Source organism: Podarcis tiliguerta (genome assembly GCF_965153285.1).
Source record: "Podarcis tiliguerta genome assembly, chromosome: 2".
In the NCBI taxonomy this organism is placed as follows: domain Eukaryota; kingdom Metazoa; phylum Chordata; class Lepidosauria; order Squamata; family Lacertidae; genus Podarcis; species Podarcis tiliguerta.
Window position 1 is genome coordinate 80,761,050 of NC_139535.1, and position 26,538 is coordinate 80,787,587.

General features: G+C 44.0%; 2 protein-coding genes across 4 annotated transcripts in view; one reads left to right on the top strand and one right to left on the bottom strand.

Annotated features, from left to right (window-relative positions):
- Positions 1-10,369, bottom strand: part of LOC310673126 (uncharacterized protein) — a 32,341-nt gene extending 21,972 nt beyond the window's left edge. The window contains exon 1 of one of the 2 annotated variants that reach the window (XR_014508873.1): positions 9,998-10,357. Coding sequence is in view for 1 of the 2 variants with exons in the window: in XM_083431049.1 (XP_083287175.1) it covers positions 9,998-10,053 (56 nt within the window). In the remaining variant the exon portion in view is untranslated. Of the gene's footprint in view, positions 1-9,997 lie in introns of both variants that reach the window. The other variant, XM_083431049.1, reaches the window with a different exon arrangement.
- TECR (trans-2,3-enoyl-CoA reductase) overlaps positions 1-26,538 on the top strand; it is a 36,060-nt gene that overhangs the window by 7,565 nt on the left and 1,957 nt on the right. The window contains exons 2-12 of one of the 2 annotated variants that reach the window (XM_083431048.1): positions 14,568-14,618; positions 20,067-20,118; positions 20,715-20,759; positions 21,207-21,310; positions 21,405-21,520; positions 22,153-22,258; positions 22,531-22,603; positions 23,013-23,056; positions 24,217-24,274; positions 25,831-25,919; positions 26,335-26,380. In XM_083431048.1, the coding sequence (XP_083287174.1) occupies positions 14,568-14,618; positions 20,067-20,118; positions 20,715-20,759; positions 21,207-21,310; positions 21,405-21,520; positions 22,153-22,258; positions 22,531-22,603; positions 23,013-23,056; positions 24,217-24,274; positions 25,831-25,919; positions 26,335-26,380 (784 nt within the window). Of the gene's footprint in view, positions 1-14,441; positions 14,619-20,066; positions 20,119-20,714; positions 20,760-21,206; positions 21,311-21,404; positions 21,521-22,152; positions 22,259-22,530; positions 22,604-23,012; positions 23,057-24,216; positions 24,275-25,830; positions 25,920-26,334; positions 26,381-26,538 lie in introns of those variants that run through there. The other variant, XM_083431047.1, reaches the window with a different exon arrangement.

Consider the following 26,538-nt stretch of genomic DNA (forward strand, 5'->3'; position numbering starts at 1 on the left):
AGATTGATCTTTTATCTTGAGTTATTTTTGATAGTCCATTTGTCTTTAAAAAATGATCTATCTCTGATTCTTTCTGAGGCCCCTGTACATAAAGTTCTTTAAAATATCTGTGGAAGCACTTCCTAATTTCCTCTGGTTTCTGCACCGTTCTTCCTTCAATCTCTAGATTTGTAACTGTATTCAACTTTTGTCTTTTTTTCAGCTGCCAAGCTAGCAGCTTTCCACATTTATTTGCTGATTCAAAGGATCTTTGCTTCATCTGTTTTATTTTCCATTCAATCTCCTGATTAATCAATTTTGAATATTCTGCTTGATGGAATTTAATTTCTCTCAACAGATCCTTTGACTTTGGTTTAGTTCTCAATTTTTTCTCTCCTTGATGTATTTTCTCCAGTATTTTATCTTTCTTTCCATTCCAGAGCTTCTTCTTAATTGTATTCTGTTGTATCAGAAACCCCCTCATGACAGCTTTGCTTGCGTCCCAGATCGTTCTTTTTTCTACTGTAGTATTCAAATTTATCTCAAAATAGTCCTTTAATGTTTTTTGGGCCTTTTTCACAATCTCTTGATCTCTTAAAAGAGTGTCATTCATTCTCCATCTGAAGGAACCGGTTTGAGTAAGTCTGAGATCTAATTTCAGAGCGTTGTGGTCGGAGCATGTTTTTGGGCAGATTTCCACCTTTTTAGTCTTGGGTGCCAGCCCCCTGGAGGTCCAGATTTGGTCGATCCTTGACCAGGACAGGTGGGCCTCAGAGAAGAAAGTTCCTTCTTTACCTAGGGGGTTCTTTGTCCTCCATATATCAATCAAATCCAGATTGTCAGTCATTTCAAAAAAAGTTTTAGGCAGTCTGCCGTCTGATGTTAGATTTTGGTTATAAGACTTATCCATATGTGTAGACACCACTCCATTCATGTCTCCCATCATTATGATGTTAGCATAGTCCAGATAGTCCAGCAGCGTCTCATGCAGCTTCTTGAAAAATTCTGATTTCCCGTCGTTTGGAGCATAAATTCCTAGTATCAATATTTTTTCTCCTTGGGTCTGGATTTCAATTGCCAGAATTCTTCCATATTCATCTTTGAATAAAAATTTAGGTATCAGGCTCTCCTTAGCATAAATCACCACTCCTCTTTTCTTTACCTTGTCTGAGGAAATAAACTCTTGGCCTAGTCTTTTGTTGACCAAAACTTTCCTGTGGAGCCTGGTCACATGGGTTTCTTGTAAACAAATAATATCCAATTGTTCTTTCTTCAATATATGAAACAGTTTCCTTCTTTTCTCCGGGGAATTTCCGCCATTTATATTCCAACTAAGTAGCTGCAGAGACATCCTGAACTATTCTGTTACACCTAGAGCGGTGTATCTTCTTTTTCCTCTAATTCCGAGGGTTTAGGCGTCCCTCCGCCTGCTGGCAGAGTGGGTCCTGGTTTAAGTATAGGCCAAAGGGCTGCTGCTTCTTTTTGGAGATCTTCTCCGTGGTCGTGCTGGAACTTTTGTAGATCCTCTGGTAATCTTATTTTAACCTTCTTCTGTTTGTAAGTAAATGATAGTCCTTGTGGGAACTCCCACCTATAAGGGATTGAGTTAAGTCTCAACAACTTAGCCAATTCTGAATAGGTGGCTCTCAGATCCAATAGCTGTTTAGGAATATCTCGGTAGATTTCCACCCTTTTCTCTTGTATCTCAATTGAGTTTTTGAAGTGTAGGCCTAATATTTTGTCTCTCTCCTCTCTTGATCTCAAAGCTATTAGACAGTCTCTAGATCTATCTTTTCTTACCAATCTTCCCAGTCGAAAAGCCGATACTATTTTAAAATCACTTTCTTCTTTTAAGCCCCAGAACTTTGAAAATTCTGTTGTCAAAAATCCAATCAAATCTTCTTGTTCGATTTCTGGGACCGCCCTAAGCCTAAGATTAGTCTCCCGGTTTTTCAGTTCCACCAAAGAGAGATAGGTTTGTTGGTCCCCTATCTGTTTATGCAGAGGCTTGACTTCTGCTTTAACTTCCTCAACCTCTTTTTTAGCTGATGTTGCAATTTCAACGGCTTCCCCTGCCAATTTACGGTTCTCTTCCGTTGCTCCTTGCAATTTTTCAATTGCTTGGGTGTGTTGGGAAACCTGATCTGTCAATTTCTGGATCGAGGATGTAGCTTGGTCAATTTTTGTTAATTGGTTATCAATTTTTTGATTTAATGTTGACAATTGTTCCAAAACTTGTTTCAGTGCTGCCTCTGCTCCTCCTGATGCCATATCTTCCTCTTCAGATTTTTCAGGCTTTTCACTTTCTACTTTTTGTGTTGCAAGCACAGCAGGCACTGATAGTCTACGTCCCTGAGTTAAAGTTGTTTGCAAAAGCTGTGCCTGCTTTTTTGCTTTTTCTTTTTCCTTAGCTTCCTTAGCTTTGGCTGCTCTTGTCTTTCCTGTACCACTCATCAGTCAATGTTCAAGGTCAGATGTTGTAATCCCATGGGAAAGACAAGTCCAAATTTATAAACAGTCTGGAGAAAGAAAGTAAGCAAAAAAAACTTTTCCCAGGCCTTTGTTATCCAATGTCCTCTAGGGGGAGTGCCACCAAAAGTTAGTAAGAAGAAGGTAACTTTTCCGCCATTAAAGTTTCCGTTTTCAAAAACAATTTTAAAAGCAAGTTAGTTCCAAAACACTAAGAAAAAAGTCCTGCAGAGCACTTTAAAACGTTTAACAATGTTCCAACAAGGTGCCTGCAATTGTATCCACTCAAACTAAGTAAGCCCAAAAGTTGCACTTCAGTTACAAAAGTATCTGGAAGTTTGTAACAGTTCCGCAGTCAAGCAACTTCACCCGGCCACCCGAAGATTTGGGGTTAGAGTCTTCCCTCGCCCCATGGGGGACCGCTCCAAGTCCAATTTAAACTGTATTTTTTCTTCCTTTAAGAATAGAATTTCAAGTGTGCACGAAAGTCCCACTTTAAAGCCTTAAAGCTTCCCTGTTCACAGCGCTTTCCGCTCTTTAAACAGTCTGCTTTGATCTTATAAGCAGTGCCGGAAGACGGACTTCCTCTTTCTCGTCTCCCGGTTTCAGCCAAATTTCTTCAAGTTATTGTAACAAATCTTAAGTCCTTACTCACGGGTTTGCTGTTTCAGAGTAGTATTTTTTGGAAGAAAGGTCAGCGCTCATCCGTGACAGCCGCGCGGCTTCGCCTCCGCAGAAAGAGCGATGAACTCACAGCACCGCTCCCCCTCCTTCACTCCGGAGCCCCTTACGGGGTCCCTTCCGCGAATTTGGGGTCGCTCCAGGTGCCCGCCGAGTCCCACGGCCACGGACTCTCTCTGTCCGTGGTTTTTCTTGATGGGTTGCCGCTGCGCCGTAGCGAAACAACCCTTTTCTGCGGTGCCCCTCTTCAGAGCTCGAAGAGGTCCGCCATCACGGTTTCGCGCCGCCTCCGGAAGTCCCCTTCCGGCTGACCTTCCGACCTTCTGGCTGCCTCGCGCCGCTGCCCACCGCCCTCGCGCGCTCCTCTGACAGAGCCGTTGCCGCCAGCAGCCAGCGTTGCAGCCGGAGTTGCGCTCCTGAGCCCCGCCGCCCTCCAGCAGCCGTGTCGTGTGGTGGCCACAAGGCGCGGGTGAGTCCAAGGACCGGCTGCGGCAGCTGCCCTGCTTCTCTCCACCCCTCCCCGCCATGGTGCTTCGCAAGACGAAAAAACTCGCTCTACGAAAAAACTCGCAGAACGAATTAATTTCGTCTTGCGAGGCACCACTGTACAGGATGCTTTAAGTTAGGCTGTGACTAGAATACAAATAGACCTGCTTCTCAATGATCTAGAATTCCTATGTTAACAATTACAGCATGTAACTAATCTGTGCTAAGCGATGCTGGGTATGCACTCTGGCTTAAGTCCCTTGCTGGACTTAGTACAACATTCTTTACAAGATTTCCAGCAATCAGAAAGCTTTCAGTAGTTCACCAGAAATGCGTAAGCAGATCATGGTGTAACTCCTGCCCATCCCACTGGATTGCTGTTTCTGATCCATTAGCTACCTATCTTCCTTCCTTTCAAGATGGTCCCTTCCAACTCTATGACTCTATGTTCTTTACCAAGGACAACCCATCTTTTGGATATGTCTGACCAGCTTTGAAAACTTGGAGAAGATTTTCTACAAGTAACCTGTGCAACTTTTCCTTCCTTGGAGGTGGAAGGATAAGTTCTCTGAGTGGGTTGGTGAAGTTAGGAGCATACTTCGTTTGCATTTGAAAGATAACAATCCTACATCTTGCAGCAACCTGCAGATTCTTAGGATAGTGTTGGCAGCAATAATGGCATATTAATTCTGCATTTCAATGGGTAGGTTAGCTTTTCCTCAGATTTCTGAGAGTCAGGGCATACCCTTTTTCTGAACTGAAATGGGTGGAAAACCTAACTCCTGCATCTGAAAAGATTGGATAGAATGGGGTCAGCCCAGAATAGTGACTTGGACAGAGTTGCTGCAACTGACCTCCTTTGAAGGCAGGTAATTCTAACACACATCCCTGTATTGGGTATGATGACATAATTTAATGACTTCTGGTCCAATCTGCAGAGAACTGCCACTGAAAAAGTGGTCAGGGCCTCATGAGAGCTTTGAATGACTTAAATTAATTGATTTCATTAGTTGTTCTTTCATCTGTGATGCAACATATGGTTTGATAATGACTAGTGTAAAGATCAAACTTTTAATGTACCACACTGGTTGGAGGTAGTATTTGATCCTGCACAGATCAGGGCAGAGATGTGTTGTGCTTTTTCAGTGTTTAGCTGACAGCAGGAGTGGGGAACTATCGTCCCTCCAGATGTTGGTGAACAACAACTCCCATCGGCACCAGCAAGCATAGCCAATTGCCATGGATGATGGGAATTGTGGTTTATCAACATCTGGAGGGCCATAGGTTCCTCACCCCTGTCATGTAGGAAGGCTGGGAGACTTACACGCCACTTCAAGCTAACAGTTTGAACTCCGTTTATTGGGGCAGAACTCCCTCCCCACCATACCTGCTGCTGCTGCCACCAGCCCTGCCCACTCTGCCACTGTCATGAGCCCTGCTGGGCAAGATTGTGCCAATTTTGGGTGAGAACTCACCAAAATGGATGCGATCTTGCTCCAATTCAGGGCTGCTGGCAGAGGTGGCAGGGCAAGTGTATTCTGCTTCTTTAAAATGTAGGCATAGGGAACTCTTAAGACTGAAGTGTAAAGTGAACTTTAATCAAAACTTTTGGATGCTTTTGGAAGTGCCACCTGGGGGGCTTCCGTGGCTCTGCTGTTGAGCCTCAACCAATTTAGTATGGCTTTGTTTTCTGAGCCTAAAAACAGCAACTGTTAGACCTTTGAGCAGGAGTGCCCTCCTCTTAGGTGTTTGTGCAAGAGGTTTTAAAATTAATGAGCCTGGCTTTCCCTGAGTGAGATCAAGAGCTTATTGCAGCATTGTCATTTGGGAATCTGAATCTGATGTAATAATAATAATAATAATAATAATAATAATAATAATAATTTATTTATACCCCGCCCATTTAGCTGAGCTTCCCCAGCCACTCTGGGTGGCTCCCAATCAAGTACCAAAAACAATACAGCATTAAACATTAAAAACATCCCCAAACAGGGCTGCCTTCAGATGTCTTTTGATTAATGATGATAGTTTTGATTAAAGTTCACTTTACACTTCAGTCTTAAGAGTTACCTATGCCTACATTTTAAAGAAGCAGAATACAATTCAGTATGCTTTGTTCCAGGTACATTGAATGGGTGTGAATCTCTGGGTCCTTGAAGGTTACCCTATTTGTGTGGAAGCTGGTACAGTGGAACCTCAGGTTACAAACACTTCGGGTTACAGACTCTGCTAACCCGGAAGTAGTATCTCGGGTTAATAACTTTGCCCCAGAATGAGAACAGAAATCGCGCAGCGGCAGCGGGAGGCCCCATTAGCTAAAGTGGTACCTCGGGTTAAGAACTGACCTCCGGAATGAATTAAGTTCATAACCAGGGAGCACTGTACTTTGGAAGTGGTTGGCTTGCACAAGCTGCCATTTGTGTGTATTTTGCAACCTGTTGAGTTTGTTTAGGCATGTCGCAATACACTCAGTTTAAAAGAAAATCCAGGCTTACAATGCCTGAAGCAGTAGGATTAAATCTGGGAGGTCAGAATTGCCTCTTAGCACACATGTGTGGTTAGCACACATTTATTTTCTTCAGCTTCTTCTCCACTCTTCATCTTTTGAGTATTTAATGCTGTTTTATTCAGTACCTCTGTTTGATGTGTTTTGAGTTTTTGGCTGAAATATTTTGTATATGACATGCTCTGCAATGGGTGTTCTTAGTGTGTGATGGTAACTTAACACTGTAAGCCCAAGCAAGGGTGGCTTTTTACATCCACTTGAGGTCATTCCTTAGTCTATTTTAGCTGTTCAGGTTTTATGTGTACACCAGAGGGTGCTCTCAGCTTAGTGTTTTGAGTAGATGTGTGTTAGTTTTGATTTCCTTCCAGGGTTCTCCCTTTTTTTCCTTCAGTTGCTTAGCCTGGTATTCAGCAGCAGCAGCTCCGCTGCAGATGGATGCATTTACATAAACTAAAGAGACAATAGTCCTTAGGCTGTGGTCACTGTGCATTTAAAATGTCTGTCCTACTCTAGTTAATGTAGTTGGGACCTTTGCCAAGTCGGTCAGTGCAGCTTTGGTTTGCTTTTTGTTTCATCAGAAATGAAATCGTGCCAATTTTCTGCATCTGATGACAAAGCTACAAAATGTCTGGTCTAAATGACAGCATTCAGGCCTATGTGGATGTAGAGGTCACACCCATATCATACATGAATAGCCCAGTTGGTAGAACATGAGACTCTTAATTTTGGGGTTGTGGGTTTGAGCCCCATATTGGGTGAAAGATTCTTGAATTGTAGAAGGTTGGACCAGTTAACTCATGGCCCCTTCCAACTCTACCAAGTCTCTGATTCTGCGATTTAAAGCATATTTAAAGCACGTGCCTTCTCCCCAAAAAATCCTGGGGACTGAAGTTTAAGTGGGCTGGGAATTGTAGCTCTGTGAGGAGTAAACTACAGTTCCCAGGATTATTTGGGGGAAGCCATGTGCTTTACATTTATGGAGCAGATGTCAGCCTAGATGCTGTGTGAATGTCTGCTGCTTCAGTATAGGAGCTGCTGCTGCTTATATTATCGTCCAAGTCTTTGTCCTTTTGAAATGCAGGCAGAAATCTAAAACTTCACCATGAAGGCACTAGTTGGGCTGTGGCAATGCAAGAGCAGGATGTTCCTTTTGTCTGATCCAAGAGGGCTCTTTGTGTTCTTAGGCTCATTTCAACTTGCAGCTACTTCTGTATATTCAACTCCTACATCTGCTTCTGTAATAATTCTAAAGCCAGAATTGTGTTGCAAATACCACCACCAGTTAAAACTTTGATCCTCATATGAACCATACTTCTTACTTAGTCTTTTTAAAACTTTAATTATAACTCATTCTAACCAGTGTGTCAAGAGTGGCTAACAAGAGTGGCTATATTACTAGAAGCACAGAGGGTACTGATTTCAATTTTGCTTAACATATAAAGCAAGTACATACAGTGCTGTGTTTTACATTAAGTCTAAAGCATTTGTTTCTCCCCTCCCTCCAATTTTCTCTCCTATTTGACTTCTGTCCCAGGCCATCCTGCTGTGACTGTGATAACCTAAATGAATGGCAGGCACCACCTCACTGCATCTCAGTGATGCACCCATCTGAAAGCTGTTAAATATTTCCTAGGCCTTCTTGGCTGTTTGCCCTGCAGCTTACAAGTCTTGAAACTGGGAGGCCACCACTAACTTATTTCCACATCTTCCATTAGTACTTGTCTGTATTGTCACATGTTGACTGCATTGTTAAGGGAGTTCCGTACTTCTCCAGACCCTCTTTTCCTTACGGCTCCATTAATAGCAGAATTGTAGCAGTTAGGAATGCTTTCATTGTAAACCTGCCAAGCTGTCAAGATACTTAAATAGATAACTTCATAGGGGTTATTTTTGTAACTGGGCCCATTATAGGAGTAACACAATACTGACATGCCACTCAGGTGTGAAATGTGCATGTGTTGTCTTTTCATGGTGATCAGTAATTTTATGGCTGTATTTCCAGGATAAACTACCTGGGAGATCTGTAATGAGCCTGAAATAGTATCTGCTATATTTTTGGAAAGAGGTTTGCTGGTTTGTTTGTTCTCTGTATACTCAGACACCTCTTGAGAGATTATTCTTGAACATGGCACAAGGGTTTCCGAGTTGGGGTGGCGGTCTTCATCAGTGTTTGGATGCCAGGTGCCATTTTGAATCAAGCTGGCAGACCAAAACATGACTTTGCATTGATGTCACCCAGTTTTTGGCGTGACAGATCCAAACTCACAAATTGCACTATCAATTTAAAAATCACAATCTTTTTTGGTTCCTAAAAATACCTGGGCAGCTCCAGGTACCCCCTGCTTGCAACAAATAAAACAATGAAATATAACAACTATGGGCAGTAATTTTGTATTCTTTAAAACTGAAGTAGACCATGTGGCAAAACTGTATCAATCATTTACCTTGTCTGGCATAAATATAGTGGTACCTCGGTTTCTGAACAGCCCTGTTTACGAACTATTTGGTTTACGAACTCCGCAAAACCAGAAGTAGTGTCCTGGTTTGCAAACTTTACCTCAGTCTAAGAACAGAAGCCGAACGGTGAAAGGGCACCGGCAGCGGGAGGCCTCATTAGGGAAAGTGTGCCTCGGTTTAAGAACGGTTTTGGTTTAAGAACGGACTTCTGGAACAGATTAAGTTTGTAAACCAAGGTACCACTGTACACCCATTTCTTGTGCCTTAGGAATCTTTAGAAGGGACAGAAACAGCAAGCAAACAGTATGACACACATTGGAGTTGTTAATATTTTCAATCAGTGGGGATTAAGGGATGCAATTACCACATTTTTGCACTGTCTTCAGTTACACTTGAGGGTGGGAAGGGGGAAACCCCTTAATTTCCCTGCTCTGATTCTCTTCTTGCTCAACTTGGGCAGCTGTGAATGCACATGTACACGTATGAGAGAGATTTCATAGTAGGTGAGCTATGAGTTGACTGCCAGTTGCTCTACTTCATATTGCACCACAGCAAAGTCATTGTTGCTATGTGTCCAATGAAATGCAGAGCTGGAGGTAGCTGCTGACCTTTCTGGGGTGATTTCATTTGCCATGGTCTCTCTATGCCCCTTGCCAGTGAATGTGGCAAGTAGGCTATTTTGCCATACATGGGTTCAGTCCATTCCAGAGAGGGGGGTAGTAGACAATTACAGTAATGCATTAAATAGCTTTCAAGTTTTCTGTTACCTTGGGCAAACAGCGCTGCTATATAGCTTCCAAAAGTCATCTTTTAAACCTCTCTACCTCGTAAAACTTAAAAGTCTATTACATGGTTGTGACTATTTGGGCTCAGAGATTAAGTTTGGTGATCTGTTAATATCTTAACCAGTTAATTCCTGGTGATTTTTCAGGCAAATATAATATGCCTTTTTCTTGTGAGAAGATCTCCCCCCCCCCCCGAAATACACTTTTCCCCATGCCGAGCTAGAGAACTCTTCAGCCCCAAACAGCCTCCATGGACAGATTTCACATAAGCTTGACAACTTTGCACATTCAGCCCATCCGTGGAAGGGATGCTTTAAAGATTGTCTTACGTTTTCTGAGATACACACTGATATGGATTAAGTACCAGCCTCTGAGCCACACACTGGGGAAATGCCCTCCCCTACATATGTTACACGCCTGTTCATACATTCATTTTGCTTTTCCACTGCATTCTTAATCTCAAGCAATTTATAAAGAATGATCTGAGAGGAGATTTCAGCAAACTCCATCCATGTTTGCAAAGGCTCTTGCATAAAGGAGTAGTCTGTGGCATAAGCCAACCTGGTTTATACTAGCTGTTCAGATACTGCTTTCCGTCCCTCCACCCCATCCCACCCAGTCCTTAGTTACTTACCAGGGCTTATTCAAGTTGGTGGGGTTCTTCTTCCTTCTTTCCTGGTTTGATGGCATTGCATACTATACTGGCAATCTGTTTGCTTCCCCATCAGTGGTATCTGGGAGGTCTGCAGTCCTGCTGCATTTGAAGGCTGCAGTGTGTTGCTTTGAAACTTTTCACCATTTCTTTGACATCCTGATTCTTCTCTGGAACGCTGCTTCTACTGTGAATAGTCCATCACGACACCGTGCATTCTCCCTGTGCAACCGATTGTTGTTCACAACAGCTTAATATGGTCAGCGTGATCTGTGTGCTGCTTCCCCTGGAAGAAATTCTTTGTTCTAGAAGCTCTGAGGCATGAGAGTGACCATTCCAGGCTCTGAGGCACAGTTCTATTAATACCTCTGTTTGGAACTGGCCCTTACTATCTGCTGAAAGTGCTGAACAGACTCCAAATTCTTGTTGTCCCACTCGAGACAGCTTCTAACTTCACAGAGGCCGTGAACTTCTAAACTGAGTAGGAGGCTGGAGGGGACGGCACTTTTGAATCTATCTGTGGAGAATGTAACACATGGAAAAGTCTACTGTGTTAGGTTTGTAGCTTATCTAGTCCAGAATCTGGCCACCATCAATGACCTGTTCTGGAAGTATAGAATACCACAAGGCACTACTTGTGTATTCTGGTCCCTGGTTATCACCACTTCTAGCTAGTATTAGAAATTCCCCGGGCGCCAGGCACATTTTGCATCTGGTATGGTTCCAAGTTGCAACCATGTGGAGATTTCTGGATGCCAGGTTGGCAACTGACATCTCCACCCAGCTGGCCCCTCCAGCTCTCTTAAGCAGGAAAGCAGAATAGCTTATTTATTTTACATATATCCCACCTTTTTCTCCAAGGAGTACATGGCTCATCCCCTCCTCACTTAATCCCTACAACGACCCTGTGAGGTAAGAAGAAGTTGTGACTGGCCCAAGGTCACCCAGTGAGCTTCATGACTGAGTGGAAATTTGAACCCTGATCTCCCAGGTCCTAGTCTGACACTCTAACTACTACACAACACTGTCTTCCAGTAGTACTTCTGCTGTGGGGTAGCTATATAAATTAAGATGGTAAATAAATATGGGGGAAACAAAATTTCACTTAGGGAAAGATCTGAAATATTTTCCTTGAAGCATGAATTTGTTTTATTCTGGTTTGTTTTATTTGATGTTTTAATGTTTTGTAAACCACTTTGAGATTTTTTCTTTCTTTAAAATATAAAGCAGTATTGAAATGAATTGGAAAATAGTAATAATAGCAACAGGGACGCAGATGGCGCTGTGGGTAAAACCACAGAGCCTAGGACTTGCCAATCAGAAAGTCGGCGGTTCGAATCCCTGTGAGCTCCCGTTACTCGGTCCCAGCTCCTGCCAACCTAGCAGTTCGAAAGCACATCAAAGTGCAAGCAGATAAATAGGAACCGCTCCGGCGGGAAGGTAAACGGCGTTTCCGTGCGCTGCTCTGGTTCGCCAGATGCGGCTTAGTCATGCTGGCCACATGCTGGCCAGTAAAGCGAGATGAGTGCCACAACCCCAGAGTCTGCCACGACTGGACCTAATGGTCAGGGGTCCCTTTACCTTTAATAATAGCAACAAATCGCACCAGGGAAAAAATGGCACCTAGACAACCATTGTGGCAACTGCAACGTAGGTTTAAGGTGCCATTTGGCAATTAGCTTATATCTGAGTTTCTAACACTGCTTCTAGTCTGATGAGAAGCAAGCTTTTCATAACTAATTTACAACGGGGCCTATCATGCCATTGGGCCACAAATGTGCTTGAACCCACATAATGATGCATTGGACACCAGCACACATGGGCTCTTGTGTGCTCTGTGTCTCTTGATGCTATTTCTTTGATAGCACAAAGGCTAGTTTACCTTGACCCAGACATTTGAATCATGGGGAGGGGGGGATGTGAAACTGCATCCTAAGGCTCAGGAGCATCTTCATCAGCTTTCAAATGACACCTTTTTGATGCAGATCAGTTGAGCAGTCCAGTTGTACACTTTTAATATTTTTGTGTAAAATATAATCTCTGCAGCCTGGTAACCTTCCTAAATTTTGCCTGCAAGAGCAAAGTGGTGAAAACAATATGGAAATGAACTCTTGCTGTAAGATGGGGTAGCCAATATGGGGATCCAGCAACAACCCCCATCAACTCAGCCAGCATAGCCAGCGGTCAGGGATGTTGGGAGTTGTAGCTCTCCTCAAGATCTGGAGAGCATATGTTGGCTATCCCTGCTATAAGAAAACAGTCTGTTTAATGCAAGCATACAGATTACAAGCCAGTTGTGTTCCAGGCTCAATTTAAGGATAGACTGAAATATGTTTTCACGCAACCTGATATGGCAATTGAAGGAAATCAAAGCCTCTTAATTCACTTCTGGTTTTGAAATGTATTATGACAATTCTTCCCAGAATTTAAACTGGGAGAGGATTTGCACTTCTTCATATTCAATAGATACTCTCTGTGTTCTCCGATTATTGTTATGAGATAACTCTGCATCCTCTTGGGCATTGTGTGCCTGACAAAGGAATCACAGAGGGCCTGCCTTGTTATCTGCCATTTGTCCAAGAAGATCTGAGCATCATGGATAATAGACCTATCCTTCATGAACCTATCACTTTTTAAAAGCCACCTAGATTAGTGTCACTCACATCCCATGGCATGAAATTTTATAACTTAACGATGCATGTTGCAAAATGCTACTCTTTTGTCTGTGCCTATCAGATTTGTTAAGTGAGACTGAATGTTTGTAATTTGACAGGAAGAAAACCCTTTCTAGCCACAGCATTCATTCCATCACAGCCATACTTTGCTGCCCATTCTCTAAACTTAAAAAATGCTCAAAACAATTTAACCTTACTGGAAAAGCTCAGAATAATGTTGTTGAAGAGGGAGCTGAAAAAGTTGAATAGTGTTGTAAACATACATGCTTTCAGACCCAGGAACCACTTTTAACCCAAACATGCATTTGGGGACCAGTTTCTTGATATATTTGCATGATGGTAGTGCTCTTGTTGCGCCCACCTTGGATCAGACCACAATCCACTAGCAGGCCTTGACCCACCAGTTGAAGACAAATGCTTCAGAGTCTTTTGAACAATTCTATCTCATTTGTCATGTAAGATCTAGTTGAGATTCCTACATTGCAGGGAGTTGGAGTTGATGACCTTTGAAGTCCCTTCCAGCTCTACAATTCTATGATTCTAACAGGTGCATATGTAATAATAATTTGGGTAAACTTATTTAAAACAGACTCACATTGAATGAGGGGTTTTTTTGGGGGGGGGGGCGACTCAGGAAATCATGCCTATTTGTGTTGTATTTAGTTAGTTAGTTCAATTCATGAGTCTCCTAGTAAAAAAATATTCTCTAGGTAGCAGGTTTATATGCAGTCTCTTTGAAAAAAGATCTCACAAGGTGGCTTACAGGTAGTTATGGCAGTTAACACAATGGACAGTAAAAATCAGCTATAATGTCAAAACTGTGAAAACTAATGAGAACAACACGGTTTACAACCGAAGCAACAAGTCAGCAAATACATAAATCAGTTGTAAAAAAATCTTTTGGATTAAAAATAAGTTTTTAAAGTCATGCTTCAAAGAATACACCCAAGTTGTCCTGTTAGCACAAGGACTTCCTTTCCTCTCCCTGTGTGCCTTCCCAGTCTCTGTTGGGGATTCCTCCAATGCCCTGGAGCAGATTTGGAGTTGGGAAAGGAAGACTCATTGTACAGGTAGATGTCCTTGCAGGAACAGGACGACTTTGTTGGCTACAACCCTTAGAATCCCAGTAGTCACACCCTTTACAATACAGGGGGCCAGAATGCTTGTTATGCATTTATAAACACGAAACATCGCAAATTCCCAAAGATGACAACTCCTGCTAATTATTCTGAGGGGCAGGGCTTATATATACGTCTCTAAAGTCAACTTGGACATGGATCATCTCTTAATAATTATTAGTGCTATAGTGGACTCCCTGTATAAATGAGATGAACTGAGTGGTGCAGTCTTTTTGGGGAGAGAGAGAGAGATGTTTTCAAAAACTTCCTGGTATGAGTTGACTGGTCAAAAGGCTGCTTGTGAGGAGTTATATGCTGGACTCAGTTTTATATTTAGCTGGGAATGGTAGCAGTTCAACTCCCAACACTTATCGGCTTACGTCTTGGAACGCATCCTGCAGAACAGGCTAGAAGGGAACCCCTTCTAGTGTGTGCTGAGCTGGATCTTACTTGAAGGGCTGAGTCTGGAACTTTAGTCTTGACTTTTTTTTTTTTTTTTTAAAAAAAAGAATACTGGGCAATTAGCTCCTCACAAGTTCGTTTGCTGACCAGGAGAAGGTCTGCATGTAGCCAGGAGAGAAACCTGCTGTGGTGATTCCAGCTCTTGGTTGTCCACGCCCCTGAGGATTTCCTGCTGTGTGAAGAGGCATGGACGGGACTTTGATTCATGTCGAGGGGTGTCCACCCCTTCAAAGAAGTTTCAATGAAATTGGAGCCAAGCCACATAAGAAATCTAAAAGGGGTGTTCTTTTTTTTGAGGTGGAGATTCTGGATGCCAAGACCCGGGAGAAGCTGTGCTTCCTGGACAAGGTAAGGACTCTCCAATCTGCTGTCACGGAACTTTATAACTTGATAAATAACTTTTAAATGGGGAAGGCACTGGGATCTCAGAGGGTAAAGCAGGAGCTGCCTACTTGTTTAATACTAAAATCTACCAAAGACCTGTATTGCCAGCTAGAGTGTAAATATATATTAACACAGGAAAACTAACTGGCTGTCCTGTCTTTTGGATGACTTCTGATAACTGCAAAAGAAGCAGTAGTTAGCATTGATTGGAGAGGATGATCAATTGGAAGAGGCTTCATCTTTAGATATTTCTCAGAATTGATCCATTAAAATGTTTCATCTCAACTACATATGCATCCAAAAAAGAGATAAAAGACTGCTGGCATTTATTTCATTTGTCCACATTTCCCAGTGCATTGAAAAGTAAATGTCCTCTCTTTTCTGCTAGAAAGGATGACCTGAAGTCCCCATTTCTACCTCCCAATTTTAATATTTAACTAGCAGCAGCTAGACTGGTGACTGGGAGTGGCCACTGATACCATATAACACCCGTCCTGAGATATCTGCATTGGCTCCCAGTATGTTTCCGAGCACAATTTGAAGTGTTGGTGCTGACCTTTAAAACCCTAAACGGCCTCGGTCCTGTATACCTGAAAGAGCGTCTCCACCCCCATCATTCAGCCTAGACACTGAGGTCCAGCACTGAGGGCCTTCTCAGTAGTGGCACCTGCCCTGTGGAACACCCTCCCAGCAATAAGCAACTATCTTACTTTTAAAAGACATCTGAAGGTGGCCCTGTTTAGGGAAGTTTTTAATATTTGATGCTGTATTGTGTTTTTAATATTCGGTTGAAAGCCTCCCAGAGTGGCTGGGGAAACCCAGCCAGATGAGCAGGGTATAAATAAATTATTATTATTATTATTATTATTATTATTATTATTATTTATGTGACATTTATCATTATTAAAAATATGTGGTACTTCTGCATGACTTGTGGTCCTGTGGGGCATCCTTCCTCACCTTGAGTCTCCAGATGTTGTTGGGCTACAGCCTCCACCAAGCATGGCCAATAGTCAGGGATGATGGCAGCTGGAGCCCAGCCACTTCGGAGGACCCAAGGTTGGGGAACACAGTTGGGGATGCTTCTCATGGAGGCCTTCCGTGTGACACCCATGGGTGCCCACCCCATCCCCAAATGAATTTTGCTCTCCCTGCTCTGGGAGGCATGTGAGTTATGCTCTTCCCAGCTCACCCAAAAAATGTTTGGTGGGGCTGGGAAGAATGCAGTGTATGTGGGGGCGGGGGATGCTGGAAGAATTGTTCCTGCAAGCCATCCTTCCATGTAAATTGCTTTCCCCCTTGCCTGCCAAACAGCTACCTGGCAGTCAGGCTAGAGGGGAGCATCATTGTTATAGGACATGAGTGAGAGGCCCAGCCACCACCAGATCACACCTCTCCTGGCTCTGGTCACACACCCACTGGCAAGTGGCCAAATTGCCCGTTCATCCTCACATTTGGCCTGCTAGGACAAATGGGAAGTTTTTAATGTTTGATGCTGCATTGTGTTTTTAATATTCGGTTGGAAGCCTCCCAGAGTGGCTGGGGAAACCCAGCCAGATGAGCAGGGTATAAATAAATTATTATTATGCAAGGGGGATACTTTGCCCACATTTGCTGCAAAGCACAAGATTCTTACTTTTATTCATAAGAATACCACCCTGCCCATCTGGCTGAGCTGCCCCGGCCGATCTGAGCGACTTCCAATACATATAAAAACAATATATAACAAGCTGGCTCCCAGTTTTCTCTGCAGTCATGAGGTATAGCTAGAAAGGCTTGAGCTGGATGTGTTAAGGATCCTTTAAGCCTGATCTGTTGTCAGATGTTTCTGTAGGGGGGTCTTAAAGAGTATTGCTAGCTGGTTGTTGCTAAATGAGCTGGAGTTTTTCAGGAGGCCAGCAAGTGTGACACACACCACTGTGCAAACCTTCACGCCTTTAAATCCTCACTGACAGCAGCTGCAGGGAGGTGGATATCCGCTGTAGCTGGGAGAGGAGGGCCTTAAGCCTTCTCTTCATACCAGGCTGTTTATTTAAATAAGTTTCCATTCTTACTGTTGACACTTGATATGTCACTGACTTGAGTTGCTAATGTTGCAGGAAGAAAGAACTTTGCTAGCTTGAACAGCTTTTGTCACTGCAGCTAAATGCTCCCACTCTCACATGGTGTCAAAACCACTGAATGGGTTGGGGAAGCTAAATTTTGAGATAACAGGATCAAATATGTAAGTGGGTGTGCACACCTGTGCCATGTGCTAAATAAGGTGGCTGGCTAGGATGAACAAAAGCCTATGAGCTTTCTTCTATTAAAATATAACATCATAATGAAAATAAGTTTTCAACCAGATTAGTTTTACAAACATGGTTTGGAAAGCTGGCAGAATCAACTGTTGTTTAGCATGCATGTGCATACATTTGTCAATAAGGCAAGATCTCTCTCATATGTGGTTGCTACTCATAGATGCCTTCACTTTGCTGATGAAATCAGTTTATAGATTTGCCCCGCATAAACCACAGTAGAGAGACTACGATGAGACCCCACCCATGTTTCTCTCTGACTCTGCTCTCTGCTTCTTTTGACCCCACGCATGGTCAGCATGAGGCCCCTGGCAGCTCACCCATGAGGGAATGTAACCCCAGGCAGGAAACATGTTGCCCACCCCTGGTTAATGTGGCATCTAGCAGCAGCCATGACTACCCCCCTAAGTATTGCCTCATTTACCAGTGGGTTTGAGCTGCTGTTCAAGATGCAGCAGTTTGGGCTGCTTCTTGCTTTGATTGCTGAACGACAGGACTCCAGTGTTAGGTCTCCAGAAATCTCTCTGCTGCAGGATGCCTGCACCCATCTATTTGGGCCACATAATGTTCTGTAAGAATCGACAGCAGAGCAGCCTGTTATGGCCATAGAGGCCTATAAAATGACCACTGATGTGCTAAGTGTCTGTCATGCGAGAAGGATCCTATTCGTGATGTGGTTGCATTGCTGACTTGTAAATTTCATTAGACTGGCTCCAATTAATCCCATCCAAGCTCTTGGGTTGGCTGGCTTGTAGTCAGCCACACTGGCTGTAGCCTCCTGTCCTGCCATGCTCCAAACCAGTCTAAACAGCTACTGCTGTTAACCTTACTAGTGCTTTGACAGGTGCTTTGACAGTGCTTTCATAGCCCCTAGGGCATTTGTTAAGTTCTTGTATAGTTGTGCTGGCTATGAGAATCGGCCTTGTAAGGCAGAAGAGAACCATACCTCCCCACTGGGAGTTGGACTTCAGCTGCCTTAGACACCCTACACCAGCACCTGCTTGGATTGGCTATGATGGTGGGGGACACGCCCTTCTGAAATGTCATCATCTCCTCCTTCACCTCTCTCAATTCCTTGCATGCCAGGAGGCTTTCTGCACAAGGAAGGGAAGAGGAACACTGTGTTTGTTTTGAGCCGAGTGTGAGATTCCTCCTGGGACAGAGGGAAAGAACACGATGAAATTGCAGGGGTCTCTGCACTGCCAGCTGTAAGCTTACATGCACTTTGTTGCACACGTGGGCTGGAATTTTGGGCTTATTATAAACAAAAGATTGTAAAAGCCATTCCTCGTTCATGTGTTCGGTGAATTTCTGCAACATAATTCTTACTGTGACATCTGGAGCTTTTGAATTTGGAAATACTCTCAGGACTAGGGCACTCCTGAATCCTTGTGTCCCCTTTTGTAAAGACACAAAGGGGTAGGTTTAGGGAACTGTAAGGCGGGAAGAAGTTTCATTCCCTGGTTTGATGCAAGCTCCACTTCTAGGTTCTGAGCCTTTGCAGAAATTCTCAGTGTGATTACATCCCTCTAGCTGAATCTGTCTCATATCAGAAATGATTTCACAGGTGCTAGCCAATAAGCTGCTGTCAAAGCTGTGTAACAAAGCTGAAGAAAAGGAAGCCTGAAAGTGGCTGGAAAAGGCTTATCCTCTCTGCTTCACAGAAGGATGCAAAACAAGTGACAACACAAAGAGAAAAACACGTACACTCTGTATACATTTTACTAGACAGGATTGGCTTAGTCTGCCGGTTGGGGAGCCCCCTCCTATGTCTCTTTCTGTGGCCACTTCTGTTACAGTGCTATCTTCTACAGCTCTCCTCTCTGTGGACCTTCTTCACAAGGCAAGTGGCAGACCACCTTACAAGTCTCCATAGATAATTAATAATGTTGGGGCAAAAGCAAGAGGAGGCGGCTCCCTAAGAAGTGACAGCCAGCAGTGAGAACAACCTGCTACAAAGAGAGTTCAGACTGTCTGAGTCCCAGCTCATGCTGCTTACTTAGACGTAACCCAAGACCTGAGCTTCCCTTCCCAGGTTGTGTTGCTTTTTGAAGCTTCAGGAGGTGCTGATCCATGCTTGGCAACTGCTCTGGAATCCTCATACATTTCTCTTGCTTTAATTTGAAAGCTGAGTTGGGTGCTCTCAAGCTCACACATCAGCTGTCTGAGGGACTATCCAATGGCTTCTTCTTGCAACATCTCCATTGCTGGAAGAGAAGTGTGTGTGCGCGCACACACGTGCACAGATGTAGGACAGAGACAGCTCACTTTTACTTCCATTGTCAAGGTGATGTAAGGCTTCCAGTGGCTAGAAACATCATGTGGGAAAGCAGATTTGCTGGCAAAGAGAATGCAGACCTAGTCTTTTATGGCCAGAAATGGCTGTATAATGACCAGGTTGCTGCTGTTGCCGCTTCTGTGAAAGTGAGGGCCTAAGATTCTGTTGAAACAATTTTTTTAATTAAGTGTCTGGTGCTGCATGCAACACTTCTCATGATTGACTCATGTGTCCCTGGGTGGAAAGCTTCTCTCTTTCCTAGTGTGAGGTTCAGGGTTTGAAATTGCCAGGAGGCTCCATTTGCAAACACCTCAAAAAGTCTGGGTGTAATTTTTCATGCCTGGTTGACACTCGAGGATTACTGAAATGTATGTGCTTTGAAGCCTTGAAGTATATGTTAAGGATAAGCAATATGTTAAGGAGTTTAACAATAATGCGTAGCGTGTTTTGAAAACTGAAGTTTGGTACCAATATTTTTATTGAAAACAGCAAATTAAACAAGTATTTACATTTCTGTTAAAAATGTGATATTAACAATGTGTCACTTATGTGAATTGCGTAGTAGTTCATGCTTATCAAAATAATAACTAAAAAGTGTTGCTGACACACCCCTCCTGGCGACTAGACATATTTTTGGCATCCACAACTCAGGTCCCAGGAGCCACTTGGCTTTTCTACCCCATTTCTTTCTATCTATCTAACACTGGTGAGGTTGTACCCTGGAATCAATTTTCCCCTGGGTAGAAGGTGCTTAGCTAGATGGGATTTATTCACTCTTTAATCATATACAATGTTGTGCTCGGGTTCCCTGATTTCCTTCCTCTGCTTTCTTTTCAGGTTGAGCCCAATGCCACCGTAATAGAGATAAAGAACCTCTTTACTAAGTCCCGTATGTATGGCGCATGTATCCTTGTGTGACTCCTGCCTGAACACACGTATCAAAGCAGACCTTTTATTGGTTTTGCCCCTTGTCATTTCCTCACTCCTACAGTGGGACTGGCCCTTGGAGGGAGGGAGCATTGAAAGTGCTGAGCTGCTTGCTTCATGAGTAAAGCTTGCCTCCTGACACCCTCGTCATGCCATTTTAATAATATATCCCCAAAACTACTATTGTCATGCATTTTCCCTGTAATTGAAAACAACTTCTGAAGGTTCTGATTCTGAACTTCCATTTTTATCTCTGTGGACTTTGGAGAAAGGAAGCTCTTTGCTTTTACCCATGTTGGCTTGTTTCTTGATTTGTTGTATTTCCGATGGTGCTGTAAGGCAGCTAAGCAACAGCAGCATACAAAATACAACAAAGTAGCAGTAAAAAATAGACTATTTTATTTTACCTGCTGCTGAAAATGGAGGAACTTTCTCCAGTCAGGAATGGGAAGGTCTCCTTTCTGAAACCCTGGGGAGGCAGGGCCAGTCAATGTACATACACAGTTCTGAGCCAGATGAAGCAATGTGCAGCTTTCTTTCCCCTTTTTCTCTTTGCAGATCCTCAGTGGTATCCAGCCCGGCAGTCTCTGCGACTGGATCCCAGTAAGTTGGTATATTACAAAGCCTTCTGATATTTTTCATGCCTCACTTTTGCAGGCAGATTGTCTTAGCTAGGAAGTTAAGGGGGAAGGAAGTGGGGCTGGTAGACTATACTGATAGAGTTACTGAGTATTTAACCAGAGGATGCAACAGACACGGGAATTTCCAGCCTTGGGGATTCTTATGAGGGGCATACATGAAAGGCTATATAATCCTGCAAGAAGCTGTCATTTCTTGGACATCCAGATTCATGGGTTTGGTGAGGACATAATTAAAGCACCCATCATCTCCCTTGGAGCCTCGCTGCCCCTCCTTGGTCATGGCTTCCTCTCTCTGAATATTAGGCAGCCAGAGCTTCTCAGACATGTGACCAATGAAGTAGCCACTTCAGTTTGGTATCCCAGCCAAGGTGCCCATGGCAGCTGCATTGTGATTTCTCCTTTCTTTCAGAGGGGAAGTCCCTAAAGGATGAAGACATCCTTCAGAACTTGCCGGTGGGCACCACAGCAACGCTGTATTTTCGAGACCTGGGAGCACAAATCAGCTGGGTGACCGTAAGTGCGCCTCTTCCTTGCCCACAACAGCCACACAGCCTTCCAATGCCCTTAGTTTTTCTCCCCTTCCCTCATCCTGCCTTCTTCATTTTAGGTCTTCCTCACGGAGTATGCTGGGCCCCTGCTCATTTACTTGCTCTTCTATTTCCGGGTGCCCTTCATCTACGGCCATAAGTATGACTTCACCTCCAGCAAGTATTCTGTTGTACAGTAAGTACCTACAGGCCAAGGTAGCCATTTTTCTGTGTGTTTAGCATGTACTTGGAATACTACGCACTAGTTTTGCTGGGATCTGAACCAGGTCAATGGGTAGAATATGTGTCCCATCCCTCCCCCACCCACCCACCCACCTGCCTCCCTCTCACCCTGTCTCAAGAACAGGATACACAAAAGAACTCCAGATCCTTAAAATCTGTCCTAGATTCCCTGCACTATTGTCAGCATTTCTGGAAACAGGGTTTGAGCTGGCAGGAAATAAAAGGATTATCTGTGGTTGTTGGGTGTAGATGGAGCATTACAGTGTTCCATAGCTTCCTTATGTATTGGTTCTTCTGGCAGGATTTTAGTTCAATATTTTTAGGTCAGTTGATCAAACTCTGCTAGTTTAAACCATTTGCTGCAGCAAATTTAAGGAAGACTTCCACAAAGGTCTCCAAGTAATCCTTCTGATCAAGGAAGCCCAGAATGTGGAAGCTCAAAGCAGAATACCAGGAGGACTTGCGGAGAACTGGTTATAACCGGCCTTGCTGTTGAAATGGGGCAGAAGGGTCTTTTGCATTTCTCTACTAGATTTCACTGCGACAATAGCCTCTTATTCTGCCTGCTCTGTTTCTCCTTTCCAGCCTGGCCTGCATCTGCCACTCTTTCCACTACGTCAAGCGCCTCTTGGAGACCCTCTTTGTCCATAGGTTCTCCCATGGGACAATGCCCTTACGTAACATCTTTAAGGTGAGTGGTGCTGGGAATGAGGCTAAAGGAGGAGGATCAGGAAGGGGCAAGCAATATGACAGCTGTGGAGGGCAACCCCCAGAATTCCTTACTGTGGTTTTCAAAAAGTAAATGGTATTAGGCATTTTCCTAGGAATAAGGGGACGGGGTCTGGCTTCCTCCTCTGCTTGAGCCTTTCCCAGGCCATGAAGTTGGCATATTCAGCACATCTCCATTTTGCTACAACTTCACTGGATAACTGTTTCTTAATGTGTTTGTGTCTTTCTCTCCAGAACTGTACTTACTATTGGGGTTTTGCTGCCTGGATGGCATACTACATCAATCACCCGTTGTATACTCCACCAGGTGAGCCAAAAAACGAAAAGGAAGCTGGGGAGGAGATTTTGGTGGTGAGTGCTGGACAAGGATCCCTAATGGTTTTTAAAGCAGATGGATATTAATGGGGTTGATCTTTCTTGCCTTGTAATTTAGCAGAAGAATGTCTGGGACGAAGTCTCAGGCTGTGTTCACACAACTCACTGTCAGCTCTTGGCATGGGAGAGAATGTCCTGCAGACTCAGTTAGGTGCTAATTGGCCAACTTGACATATTAATAGGTGTATGATCATGACTGTATGTGACTCTTGTGTCCAGGAAATGCAAAAAGACTGGGGTAGTCGAGGTTCAGATTCCCCCCTCAGCTGTTAAATTCACCAGGTGACCTTGAGCCAGTCACACTCTCTGCCCTAACATTTTCTGTTTTGTCATCCCTTCAGCATATGGACATGAACAAGTGAAACTGGCACTTATCATTTTTCTGGTAAGAACTTAAGGATGGAGTGTAATAGCCCCATGTGGAATTGAAGTAGATAAATATGTATGTGTTAGAAAATGGGGCAGGAGCCATGGGGCATGAGGCTAGAGGTGAACTTGGGGTGAAAGCTCAGTCACGCAGAGGCAAGCATGTAAAGCAGAGGAGATAATTTCTACAGAAACACAGCCGTGAAACAGTCAGGGCTTCCTATTTACGTTGTGAGACCAGGCCCTATACAGAGAGGGGATTTTCAGTGCTGAATAAGTGCTGGATTTTTCACGAACTGAAATGGTTCCCCCCACGTAACAGAAAGCTGGTGTTGCACTGTGGAGTCATGGGGGTAAAAAGAGCTTTGAGGGGTGTGGGGTGAGATTGGATCAGTAACTAGGTCAGAACTCTGCTGTATGGGTGAGGACTAAGATTGCCAGTGGTGACTGGAAAAAATGAGATCTTGATAACTAGTGCCTGGGCTGATGAAGATAAAGACTAGTTCCTCATTTTCCTATGGGTGCTATTGTGTTTAAAACCAAGCTGCCACCTTCTGGTTGTTGATGTTAACACCGTCTGCTCACACGGCACTTGCCAGAGAATGAGAGGGCAGGTTGCTTCCCCATGGGGCTTACAATCTAAAAATATCCACGAGGGGGAACAAAAAGAGGAAGGGAATAGAAATGGCGCTAGGATAAATGGGGAAGAGTGACTTCAGTTGCCCATGCTTTGACTTAGTTACAGTAGGACAGCCTTTGCCAACATGGTGCCCTCCAGTTGTTTTGAACTACATCCCTGGGGCTGATGGGAGGTGTAGACCAAAACACCTGGAAGGCATCAGGCTAGCAGAGTCTGCAGTAGGAAATGGGTCTAGGGGGTTGTGCATCTTAATCCCGACTTCCTTGATTTGAGCACTTGCTTACTGGTGTACATTTCTAGGGCTCAGCTTTGGAAAATATGAAACAGTGGTACTAAAAAAAGGGGCTGTGCATTTATGGAGGAAGAGGATATCCTGCACTGAGGGAGCAGGATCCCTTCAAGCCGATTCCTAAGATTTTTGCAAAAATGTGTCCTCACAGAAATGTCACTTGTGATGGGGGGGGGGGCAGGGACCTGTGAGAGGTCAGTGCTTGGTCTCTTCACATGCCTATGTTGAAACCGACTGTTTCCTCTTGTAGTTCTGCCAGCTGGGAAACTTCTCAATTCATATTGCTCTACGGAACCTGCGCCCTGCTGGTGAGTACAGGGGAGCCTTTTGGAGTGCCTCCCTAGCTAGTATAGGTGCATGGCAAGGACCTACTATGGGTCTGTCTTAAGGCTGTTTGGCTGAAGGGACACGTACCGTAAGGTACTGGCAGCCCAGAGCTGGTGAAACCCTGTGCAATTGCTCTTCAACAAAGGGAAAGTATTGCTGAGATTTGAACAGTCCTGAAAACACTATGAACAGCGAACTTAGGGCCTGTGTAAATGTGCATGATTCATTTGTCCAACATTGGTGGGTTTTGCAGAGACTACGCTGTGTTCTGAATAACCTTTGAGAAAAAGAGTTGAGCAGGAAAGCAGAAGGACATTGAGTTAAAGAGGTTAGGATAGATGCAGATAGGGGTGGAAGAGAGACGAAAGAAAATACTAATTTGCACAGTGCATAAGCTATGGAATTGGCTCCCTTAAGAGGCAGTGGTGGCTGCTGACTTAGATGCCCTTAGAAGAGGATTAGACAAATTCATGGAGGATAAGGTTATCGGCGGCTATGAACCCTGTAGGAACAGGATGCTGGACTAGATAGGCCACTGACTTGATCCTGCAGGGCTTTCCTTATGTTCCTATGAGGAACAACCAAGAGGAACAAGGAGTTATGTTGATTAGAACCTTGCTTCTGTGCCTTTTATTAAAGTACAGTGGTACCTCTGGTTAAGAACTTAATTCATTCTGGAGGTCCGTTCGTAACCTGAAACCGTTCTTAACCTGAGGTACCACTTTAGCTAATGGGGCCTCCTGCTGCCGCCAGCACGTGATTTCTGTTCTCATCCTGAGGTAAAGTTCTTAACCCGAGGTACTACTTCTTTGTTAGCGGAGTCTGTAACCCGAGGTGTTTGTAACCCAAAGTACCACTGTACTCTCCTCTCTTCCTCCTTTCAATCTCATGCATGCATACACTTGCACATGTGCGCTCTCTCCCTTTTGCTGAGGTTGTGGAGGCCACATATGTCTTTATGTAGCATCAATACTTTTTGGTATTCTGGATTCTATGTGTCTAGGCATACACATATATACACATAGTCCAACTGGGGTTTTGCTGCAGAAGATCTTAGACCAGAAACACCTTGACAGATCTTGTTAGTGACTGTATTTTTGTAAGTTTATTCTGTGGGCTTCAGACAGAACATAATGTCTGAGAGAGGTGCCAAATGAGGTTTATTTACATGCCGCTTGCCATAGGCGGGCTGTGCCAAAGCAGCTCTCAATTGAGTTGTAGTAGCTTGGTGTCCCTGGCTCAACTCTCTGTCTGCTGAAATGCATAGTTGGATAAGCAGGACCCCATGCAGTGGTGTCTGCAGATGCCTCAAGCTATGATGGAGCTGAGAATGGTGGCGGCGGTGGCAGGTTTTTCCTGGAGCCGCCTGTGAGAAGGAAGCAGAATGTTCTTGCTGTGCAAGTTGGTTCCACCAAAAAGCTCCCTGCTATACGAGAGACAAAGTGCCTTTAAGTACAGAAAATAGTACCATTTAAAAGGGTGTATGTGTATATTGCTCTCTTTATGAAATTAATCAAACTCTTAATTCTCCCCCTAGGTTCTAAAGCCAGGAAGATCCCATTTCCTACCAAGAACCCCTTCACATGGCTTTTCTTGCTTGTCTCCTGCCCTAATTACACCTACGAGGTGAGAACAGGATAGAACCCCACAGCAGATTAGAGCGTCTTGAATCTGGAAGGTGCCTCATGTGTCTTGTTCTGAACATGTTTTCACACGTATGGGCCTTTTCTGAAGTGTCTCCCCATTTGTGGAATGCTCTCCCCAGTGAGGTTCGGCTAGTGCCTTCATTATACACCTTTAGGCACCAGGCGGAAACATTCTTCATCCAGGCCTTTGGCTGATTAACATTCTATACCATTGCTTTTTTTCTGGGGGGAAAGGTGGGGGAACTCAACACAAAATTTGTTTATTGTGGGCCCAGTCACTGTGCCCCCCCCCAAGCCAAAAGGCTACTGGGTTGTTGTTTTTTAATTCTGGTTGTTGTGAAGGGTCTTACCCACCTTGCGTGCCACAATCCTGAGCTGGTGTTCTTCTCTTCCAGGTGGGATCCTGGATTGGCTTTGCCATCATGACTCAGTGCCTTCCAGGTAAGTCCTAGTCTGCTCTGAACAAAGACGTCAGGTCTTAAATAATGGTTTGCAGGGGATAACAGTAGGGTTATGAATCAGGGTTGGTTGGTTGGTTGCCTGCAAGCCTCCCTCCAGTTCTTGGTCAGGGATGTGGAAATGTTTTTGGACTCCCATCA